This window comes from Tachypleus tridentatus, chromosome 12, assembly GCF_004210375.1.
Source record: "Tachypleus tridentatus isolate NWPU-2018 chromosome 12, ASM421037v1, whole genome shotgun sequence".
Lineage (NCBI taxonomy): Eukaryota > Metazoa > Arthropoda > Merostomata > Xiphosura > Limulidae > Tachypleus > Tachypleus tridentatus.
The window spans coordinates 35599732-35611854 of NC_134836.1; the positions used below are offsets into that span (position 1 = coordinate 35599732).

The following is a 12123-nucleotide window of genomic DNA, read 5'->3' on the forward strand; positions in this document are numbered from 1 at the left end:
CCTTACATGTATTTTTTAAGACTTAGAAAACAGATTTATACCCTGTTCATATCAGTGGTAGGCCTAATTTTAAGAAACTAAGAGATCGTTTATTTTTCTCGTCATTGTTTCTCTCAGCAGTTATTACAGTTCATGCTGCCAAATCCAGTAATATGCTACCTGTTGTCCATGCATCTTAACAGCAGCCTTACACCGTAATTTCCGTAGAAAAGGCTCTGTCGTAAGGCTTTCATGTAAATACACACCACACCCACGTGCTTGCTTTCCACAATCCATCTAGTATATGAAGACGACTCTTTCGAAGCATCTTTCTCAACTTCCTAATCGCACAGAAATTCAATATTTCTGCATCTTAACAGTTTATCAATATGTCTTCATTTGGAATAGGTATGAAAATAGCATGAATACACGTGTCCTTCTCCAGCTGTTTAAGATATATCATGGTTAAAAGGGAATGTCGTGGAAGCAACTTGTGTACCTTTCCAGAAAAAAAAAAAATTCTTGATTGTGTTGCACACTGTTGCCTGAGACATAATGATAACATTTGCCATTAATCTTTGCATTCGTGATGTTTCACCTGATAAAAGATGCGGCATTCTACTTGTTGTGGTTTTGATACGTCTTGTTGCAAGATGGTCTTTCTGGATGGTTTTAGTACTACAAGAGAATTCCTATTCCTTTGTTTTCCAATGCCATTAAGTACAGGGAATATCTTTATCTTAAAAAAATCCAAATCCTGGATTTTAATATATCTTTGTGATAAGTATGTGTGAATACTTGCAATAACAATGTCAAAATGTATTTCTGATATATTCAATCTCACCGCAAATTTACACAGGCCACGTTTGCCAGTAACTTGCGATCTTGTGTATCCAAAATCGTTTTAATATAGAGTACTAAATCATTTGTACTTATCTTTAAAGACAAAAAGCAAAACAACTTATAACACCTATCTGAAACGACCCCAAGACAAAGATATTTGAGATAAATCACATGGTGTCTTCTGATTTAACTTAAATTATCAACAAAGCTCTGCAGATAAGTAGACGATGAAGCTTTTTTGAACAAAAAATGATTACGTCATGAATCTTGAGGATAAAGCAATTGTTTGTTTTGGAATTTCGCGCAAAGCTACTCAAGGACTATCTGCGCTAGCCGTCCCTAATTTAGCAGTGTTAGACTAGAGGGAAGGCAGCTAGTCATCACCACCCACCGCCAACTCTTGAGCTACTCTTTTACAAACAAATAGTGGGATTGACCGTCACATTTTAACGCCCCCACGGCTGTATGGGCGAGCATGTTTGGCGCGACCGGGATGCGAACCCGCGAACCTCAGATTACGAGTCGAACGCCTTAACCCACCTGGCCATGCCGGGCCGATGTACCAATTACAAAAAGCTTTATGTAACTCAAGTAAATGGTAAAAAATTAAACAATTTAGTTGCATTGTATAATTATTTAAATTACTAGACATGTATTAAAAGGAATATAACGTTAAAAATCATTACAAAATGATTAACTTTTGAAAACAGGTACTTGCCTCAAAAATTCTGTATATACTTCGGTTTTCTTTAACCCAAGGATGGCGTCACAGGACACCGAAACAATTGTTTTTAATAATTATTTATTGTGTAATGATTTTCACGTTGTATTTTTTAATTGTAAATAGATGATTTACACAAATGTCATTTTAAAATCATTCTATTAGCATAACCTGGTGGTTAGGGCGTTCTACTACCAATTTGAAGATCGTGGGTTCGAATCTCCGTGACATTAAACATGCTCGCGTTTTCAGTTATGAGGGCGTTATAATGTTATGATTAATCTCACTATTCATTGGTAAAAGAGTAACGGTTGGAGGTGAGTGGTGATGACTAGATACCTTCCCTCTAGTTTTACACTGCTAAATTAGGCACAGCTAGCGCAGATAGTCCTCGTGTAGCTTTGCGCGAAATTCAAAACAAGAAAAAAATTAAATCATTTATTCTCATAAAGTTATACCAAATGTTTGAAGGTATTCTAAACGTTATCGCTCCGCTACAAGAACACTTTTGAATGTATTTCCAGATTATTATATTAAGCAATTGTTGTCAATTGTTACGCCTAAGTCAATAAAATCAAAGTCTTTGTCCATTCAAAAAATCCACTGAAATTGTTTATTCATACGTTCTATACTATCAGGATCAGACCTTAAGTAAAAATCTATTAGTTGATGCAGTTTTATTTTAAAATTTACTAGGAAAATACCTTCCTTTGCTACAAACACTCTCTGGGATGTTGAAATGACGTTTCTAAACACTTCAGTATCTTTGGAAGAGCGTGTTGGAAAGTTTGTTTGTTTTTGAATTTCGCGCAAAGCAAAAGTAACTTTTTAAGGCCCATACGGCTGGGAGCGCGAGCATGTTTGGTGCGACCGGGATTCGAACCCGAGCCCCTCGGATTACGAGTCGAACGCCTTAACACGCTTGGCCATGTCGGGTCGGTGTTGGAAAGAGATGCAACCTACGAAAGAAAGTTTGTGGATTCATATGATACGCCTTGAATAACACGTTAATTCGTGTACCAAAAATTATTAAGAAAATCCTTTCATTTTACATCAAAAGTTTCGTACAAAAAAATGCTTTTGTTCATGTGTGAGGATCTATCAACACCATAGTTTATATTGATATATTAAAAACAATTAAGACTAGACTTTAATTTATACATTAAAATGCCTTAGAAGAAAAATTTAATTTATTCGTTAACTTTTAATATATCGACGTAAAAACAATTTATTCTTCACAGTTAAATCAAACTTACCAAGATATTTGCTTATTTATCAAAACTCATCAAAATTAAGCTACCGTTTATGCATCAAACTCCATTAGTACATTTTAAATAACCGATGTGCTATTTTTATAATTAGCATTCAAGCGAGTTGATGAATGTTGAACGGCTTAAGTACAGCAATTGAATTTATTTACCCTTCAATGCCTAAAGTACTCGTAATACGAACCATTATTGAATGGAAACAATGCTGAGTTAGCAACAGTTCAACGGAATTTCTTAAATTGTGATGTGATAAGCAAATAAAATCGTCGGATGTCTAAGATTAAGAAACTATTCTTATTTGCCTAAAACCTATAGTTAATGAGCTTCAGCAATAATTAAACCGTTTATACCTGATTACGTAGTAATTTAAAATCATTAATGTAATCCTCACTATTGACCTAGTTAGCGTAACATGCAGCTCTAGACTTAAGGAAGCTCAGTATACTTATAATGACCAATGTTAGGACAAAAACCGCCTCTTGCGCAGAATAGACGAATGAATACATGTAATTCAAATAACGATATCCCTTTAGAGGTAAATTCTATTTATGTATTACGTATTTCGTATCTACGGTGAAGAAAATTATATTGGTTCTAGAAAACACATTCACTATCATTATAAAACACTTTTTATTTTTTTTCGCCTAGTGCTGTAAAACATGGTAATACTGTTAAGAGAAGTTACAACTTCAGCTGGTGTCGTTCAGACATTATTGACGTGAGAAATTATAAAGTTAGCTGATCTTGTTCGTGCATTATTGACGTTATTAGAACACTATTGTAGAGTTTGTAGGGAGTTGTTATAAATATATTGTGTAGTGTTTGCCAGTATTGTTGAGACATATGGTATTTCCTGATGTTATTTGGACCCGTTGTATAAAGACACATATTACAATTTATCCTTATATTATTAGACAAGTATTATATGTTTTTTGATGCTATTAAAATGTTGTCTTTGATACTGTTACCAAAGGAATATTGTTGTATTTGCTAACGTGTTATTATGAAGCCGCATGTTGCGCTTTTGTCTGGTGTTAGTGACATCTGGTATACGCTGGTGTTATTCAGACACATACTGTTGTTTCCTGGTGTTATCAAGATGTAGTGAATAATGGTGATATTAAGAAGTAGTATAGTTTATGTTAATAAACACAATACATTGTTTTCTAGGGTTGTTAAAACACATAGTGGTAGTTGTGTTATCAGATATACACACTGTAGTGTTTGTTTGTTGTTGAGCACAAAGTTGTACAATGGGCGGTCCATGCTCTGCCAACCGCGGGGATCAAAACTCAGTTTCTAGCGTGATAAATCCTCAAACGTATCGCTGAGCCACTGGGAAAAAAACATATTATATTGTTTTGTGGTGTTATGCAACACATATTGTAGTATTTACTAGTGTTATTAAGACATATCGTGGTGTTTTATAGTATAATTAAGAAATGTTGTATATGATAGACTTACTAAGACATTATAGTGTTTGATGGTGTTATTAAAACATTATGGTGTTTTCTACTAGTGTGAATATAAGACATTATATTTTTTATAATGTTATTTTTAGAACGGGTCTTTGTTATAACGTTCGTTTGTGTTATTAAATTTGTATTATAGTATTTGTTTGTGTTATTAGACAGGTGTTGTAGTTTTTTAGTGTTGTTAAGTCGTGTTCCTGTATTTGCTGGTCTTATTGAAAAAATATTTGTTCACCAATGTAAGAAAATTTTAGTCAGATTAATATCAGTAGTTTCAAAATATTTGTCGTATTTTACCTGAAACTGTAAAATGTGTTAAACCCATCATGACGGCGAAGAACGCCACCACAGAGTTCATCTTTTTTAGGCCATGCCCTGTTTTTAATAATTCTTATTTATTGTGTAACTGCATAGTTAACTATTTAACATTGTATTTCTTTTCATTTTTAAAATTAGACATCAAGTTTTACTGATGCTATTACCACTATATTTTAGGCTTTACTAACACTGTTATTACTATCATAAATTATATTCTACCCATAGTGTTATCAACTGTGTCAGATCTTACTGATGATGTTGATATCATCATGCTTTAGGTTTTACAGATTACATTAACACATATTGAAGATTTTACTGATTATGATTCCGTATATTTCAGGTTTTGCAGAGTACGTTAACACATATTTAAGATTTTACTGATTATGATTCCGTACATTTCAGGTTTTACAGATTACATTAACACATATTGAAGATTTTACTGATTATGATTCCGTATATTTCAGGTTTTGCAGAGTACGTTAACACATATTTAAGATTTTACTGATTATGATTCCGTATATTTTAGGTTTTACAGATTACGTTAACACATATTTAAGATTTTACTGATTATGATTCCGTATATTTCAGGTTTTACAGATTACGTTAACACATATTTAAGATTTTACTGATCATGATTCCGTATATTTCAGGTTTTACAGATTACGTTAACACATATTTAAGATTTTACTGATTATGATACCGTATATTTCAAGTTTTACAGATAATGTTACCGCATGTCTTAAGTTTTATGGATGATATTACCTCATATTTTGGGCTTTGCTGCTGGTGGTACCATGTTTTAAGTTTTATGGATGATGTTACTACATGTTTTAAGTTTGATAGATGATGTTACCACATGTTTTAGGTTTAATGCATGATATATATTTCAGGTGTTGCAAATGATGGTAATTTATATGTATTGCACCAGGTGTCTGTTATATGGTTGATTCTGCTGGTGATTAACGTACGAGACTATTAGTTATGATATTGTATATATGATTTGTTGTTCTTTTACTCTTTATTCTGACTATGATTTTATCGTAAACGGTTGCTTTTGCTGAACATCAATTGAATTTGTTCATGATATTGCCGTTCATTTTGGTTATTTTCCACAATTGTTTTCGGTTGATTATACTTGTATTTGTGATAGATTTTACTAATTGGTTCACCGTACATGATTGGTTGCACTACAGTCTTTTCACTTTCGCTGGTATTAAATCACAAATTGATTTTGTTATTTCTCACGATAGTGTACCAGAAGGCAATGTCTGACAACGTTAACAATTAACATTGGCTTTAAAAATACGGTATGTAAGAAAGAACTGAGTGAAATATTAAAAAAAAAACTATAAATAGTTTTACAGATCACTCTAACCAGAATGTTTTGATCACTCAGAAAGAATGTACCCTATAGTTGCTGAAGTAAGCTTCGTTTCCGGTACTAAGGAAAACTGTCTTCACTGTCATTAAAAAAACAACTTAGTTCTTGTATCGTGTACGAAAAATGATTCTTGAGACGTAGACGAGAACTAATAAGAAAGTGTGCTTAAGATGTATAAAGTGCAATAATTTGGGAGATTTTCGAATTGTATAAAACTAGTTGTAGTTTTAGCATAAATCATCGTTTATGGTTTTGTATAAAAGAAATAGTTTTATGGTGTATATATGGTTTTAATAACGTAGAAACAGAATTTGTTTGTTTTTTTTAACTAGAAAGAGAACTTGAGTATTGATTTACATATGGTTTTAATAACATACAAACAGGATTTGACAACGTTTTGCAGCCAAATCATAGTCAGCTTAGGTGACTGTAACAACGTTTTGTAGCCAAACCATAGTTAGCTTAGAGCCTGGTAATAACAGTTGACTGGGACAATGTTTTGCAGCAAACTATGTTCGTCTTAAAAGCTTAGTAATAGCAACTGACTGTGACGATGTTTTGTAGTCAAACATGTTTAATTCAACGATGAACCGTCGTCCTGAGTGATTTAGTAATAAGTTTAAGGGCTTTTGGTGTGTTTTGGTTTAGTTTGAATTTCGTCCGAAGCTACACGAGAGTTATTTGTGCTAGCCGTCTCTAATTTTGCGGTGTAAGATAAGAAGGATGGCAGCTAATCATCACCACCCACCGCCAACTCGTGGGCTACTCTTTTTATCAACAAATACTGGGATTGACCGTAACATTATAACGCCCCTCACAACTGATAGGGCGAGCATGTTTGGTGTGATGGAGATTCGAAACCGCGACCCTCAGATTACGACGCCAGTGCCCTATCCACCTGGCCATGCCGGGCGTGAGGTCTTCTCACCATCAAGTTCAGGAATCGAATCACTTTGATGAACGCAGCACAGATAGCTAAATGTGGAGCATTATATTTAACAACAAGCAATTCATTAGGAAAACACTTATCTTCTCATTTTTAATATGTATTACTTTCCTCTTCACATTTATTTAATTATTTTTTTCTTCCTTGTTTTTATCTCTTCAAGAAGCGAATGATTCTTTCAAAGAGTTTGTTTTGTAAATACATATGTGTGTGCGTTACTTTTATGATGAAACGTTCTTAAAAGTCCTCTCTCTTTTCTTTGTTTCGCTTCTATTTATTTCCTTGGTTTTCGCACGATTCGTAACTCGTGCAATAAGTAAAAATAACAGTCGAAATGTACATGTTGTAAGACTTTATTACAGATGTACTGTAGTAGACGAAGCTAAATAAACCATCTCAAATGTTTTTATGTAACTGAGAAGCACGTACTGATATCGATCGAGCAATTTCTTTCTATTTGTCTGCTGGAATCCTTAACTGAAGATAAAGTCTTCCCGCCAAATCGACGATTCTGTGGCTTCAACCAATCATTACTTAAATCCCTTACCTTGTTAGGCAGGAAGCGACAGTAGAAAAGCGAAAGACTGAACATGAAAAACTAATTCTTATATAGTTTGAGTACGTTTGTTTGAAGAAAACTAATACTAATCTAACAAAATAAAGTAAAACAACTACTCAACGTAATAAAAGTCTCTGAACAAAAACATTCAAAACAGTCTATATTTTAGACAATAGTGATTTGTTATATCAAGATTGGGTGATCTACTTCACGAAGTGTTCACTCAGAGTTTCATGCCTTTACAGTTATTAGTAAATGATAACATAAAAGTGATGTACCACAGCAGATTGTTTCTTTTCTCAGGTGTATGTTACGCTGAGTTCGGTGTCAGAGTACCCCATACTACTGGTTCAGCATACATGTACAGTTACGTCACTGTAGGAGAATTCATAGCTTTTATTATTGGCTGGAACATGATATTGGAATATCTCATTGGAACGGCTGCTGGAGCATGCGCAATCAGCGCATGTTTAGATCTCATGTCTGGTGGTGCTATCAATGAATTTATCACAAACAGTTTGGGAACAATTATAGGTAAGGAACGAATATTCAGTCTATTCCATGAAGTGTGATTCGAATGGTGCACATATACCAACATGTGATGAACAAAGTATAAGGTTTAGTACCCTTAAGGTACGCACTTTAAGCACATATACCAATATGTAATGAACAAAGTATAAGGTTTAGTACCCTTAAGGTACGCACTTTAAGCACATATACCAATATGTGATGAACAAAGTATAAGGTTTAGTACCCTTAAGGTACGCACTTTAAGAGCTCTCTGAGAGGTAGTATTTGAGACCGAACTATTTTTTTCTATGAATGTGAATCTTGGTGACAAAAGGTATCGAAAAAGAATAATATTTAAAACTACTACAAACTCCCTCTCTATATACATATATATATATATACATATACACATACACACATATATATATGTATACACATATACATACATACACATACACACATATATATACACACATATACATACATAACATACACACATATACATACATACATACACATAGACACCTATATATATACACACATATACATACATACACATATACATACATAACATACACACATATACATACATAACATACACACATATACATACATACACATAGACACATATATATACACACATATACATACATACACATACACACCTATATATATACACATATACATACACACACATAGACACATATACATATATAATACATATACATACATACATACATACATACACATACGCACATATGCAATACATATATTACATACATACATACATATACACAATATTATATATACATAATACAATAATATACATATATACATACATATAACCTATATATATATATATATATATACATACACACACACACAATATATACATACAATATATCATATACACAATATATATACAATACATACATACATACACATACACATAATACACATAATACACATATACATACATACACATAGACACCTATATATATAATAACATATACATACATACATAGCATATTATTATATATACATACATGCATATTACATATATATATATATATATATACACATATACATATACATACATACATAACATGCACATAACATAATAATAACATATACATTACATAACAATACAATAACATATACAATGCATATACACACATAGACACATATATATATACACATATACATACACACACATAGACACATATATATACACACATATTCATACATGCACATAGACACATATATATACACACATATACATACACACATAGACACATATATATATATATACACATATATTCATACATACATGCACATATACATACATACACATATATACATACATACACATAGACACATATATATATACGCCAATAATATTACATACACATATACATAACCTATATATATATAATATATACATATATCACATAATATAGACAATATATATATATACAATATATATTCATACATGCACATAGACACATATATATACACACATATACATACACACATAGACACATATATATACACACATATTCATACATACACATACACACACATATACATACATACACATAGACACATATATATATATATACACACATATACATACATATACAATACACATACACACCTATATATATATACACATATACATACATACATACACATACACACCTATATATATACACACATATACATACATGCACATAGACACATATATGTACACACATATACATGCATAACATACACACATATACATACATAACATACACACATATACATACATAACATACACACATATACATACATAACATACACACATATACATACATACACATACACACATATAAACGTGATTTCACTTTAGTAAATAATTCTTTTCGTTTTCTTTTTTCAGGTCACACCCCAGATATTCTTGCAGCGTTTATAACCCTTCTCATGACAGCGCTTCTAGCAGCAGGAGTTAAAAAATCCCTGCTTTTTAACAATATGCTCAACGCACTCAACTTGTCAGTATGGATTTTTGTAATGGGGGCTGGGCTTTTCTATGTTGACATTAAAAATTGGACTAATCATGGAGGCTTCTTGCCATATGGCTGGTCAGGGGTAAGTTTCATTTAAAAAATGTGTTGATTTAAATCACATGTTGTAGTCGTTAAACATTACTATGAATTATTTTGTCTATGTCGTTTATCAATTTCATTTTTACTTATCAAATTTTCATTTTAATTGTTTATATTACTTCTGTTATGTCTATTATGTAGGTTGAATTTTACCTGCATTCGTTGTAAATTTGATTCATGTTTTTTATTCTTACTAGCTTGTTTTGTGTTATTCGAATTGATAGCTGTCTAGCAGTAGATCCTAACTATTTATAAGCGACAAACAAATGTTTGCTTTCTAGAACTTCGCATTTAATTGAAAAGCTGTATTTATATCAAAATGTACAAAATGTTTCCCTATGCATCGTAAGAAAACTACAAACAGATGTCTGCTTTTTTCATGGTTTCATGAATTATGTTATTGATAAAATTTGTATTACATTCATTGTGCTTAAAAGACTTTTTGATTTTTCCAATTGGGAAACCATTGTTAATATTTTTATAAGAGCAAGAGAAACAGGGCTACTAAAACGAACATATAATGTAATTAAAACTACTTTGTGAGTAAAACTGACAATGAAACACGCGTTTTCAAAATGCATCTTATTTTATCTAGAAACAAAATTTCCATTAAAGAGATAATAACTATTATTTTCTATTTGGTTTTAAACAATACAAGTTAGATGATTGTTTGTTTGTTTTAGAGCAAAGCCGCTTTGGGCTATCTGTTGTTTTCACCGCGTGAAATTAAAGCAAAGATTTTAGTGTTGTAGGTTCGTGGACTTACTGCTGTCTCAAGTGAGATGAGTTTGTTTGCAAAATCATAGCATTTTATCGCCTGTGATTGGTAAGCTCAGTTTTCCCTGCTGTGCGAAATAATCTGTAGGCTTATGATGACAACAGGAATGCGTCAGAAGACATTTCATAGTAACAAGATATGATTTAGCTGGGGTATTTCATAATTTTGTAGCGTAAGTAGGTATTTGTTTATTTGTTCGTATCGGATAATCGTGAGAAAGCTACACAAGGCCTGTCTGCGCAAGCCGTCCCTTATTTTGAACTAATAGACTAGAGAAATCACGAATAGTCAAAAGTACCCACCATTAGTTTTTGGCTTTCCTAACTAAATAGTGAGATTTACGTTGTTACTCTTGTAATACACTCTTTGATCAGACAATGGTAAGTCGGATGTGTTGATGGTCCATTTGTAGCCTGGGGTGAAATTTTGAAACAAACACTTGAGAACAACCAAACACATGCTGGAATGTGTCGACGTTGGATGTACAAACAAGTTTGTATGTGTCAGAACACGCAAGCCGGTATTGATAAAAATTAATGTTTTCTCCAAATTACCATTATCCTAAGTTTGGATTCAAGAATGCTTATTTTGAGTATGAATAAAAAATAGATAGAAACAAGTGTTTTAAATCAGATTATAAATTAAGTTTAAAATTTATTTGAAATTATTTTCTGAAACATTCAAGACGAAGGCATAAACGTCAGCTATCACTGCACAACAAAGTTTTTGCTTCTTGAACACTGTTGGGTGATTTTTTTATAAATTTTTGGCTGCTGATCACGAAAATCACATCCAAATTTGCCCATCACGTACCGTTTTATCGAAATATTCAGTTTCACCAGGACATTGCTACAATGGAAAAACGATATCAGGGCAACTGGAATCCGTCAATGCTTTCCTGACTACTGTTGAACACTGCAACGTGATGCACCGGACATTGAATACAAACGAAAATCAGGAGCAAATCACTTTTAATTATGTTGAACTTAATAGCGTATTAGAAACACAAACGCAATTAAATACGTTATTGCAGGTAAACAGTTAACTGTCTATTTCTCAGAGTTACAACGTGATGAAGAAAAACTAAAACTATATTTGTGCAAACCCACCAGGTACCTGTCACAATCAGCAAAATATTTTCAGGAAGCAAAACTTTTCAAAAAATTGTTGTGCAGTGTTATCATTCACAACAACACCT

At 32.3% G+C, this 12123-nt stretch overlaps 1 protein-coding gene across 1 annotated transcript in view; it reads left to right on the forward strand.

Moving 5' to 3' along the window:
* Positions 1-12123, forward strand: part of LOC143234908 (putative cationic amino acid transporter) — a 72535-nt gene that overhangs the window by 43093 nt on the left and 17319 nt on the right. The window contains exons 4-5 of the mRNA XM_076472604.1: positions 7791-8021; positions 9922-10130. Coding sequence (XP_076328719.1) covers positions 7791-8021; positions 9922-10130 — 440 coding nt within the window. The remainder of the gene's footprint in view (positions 1-7790; positions 8022-9921; positions 10131-12123) is intronic.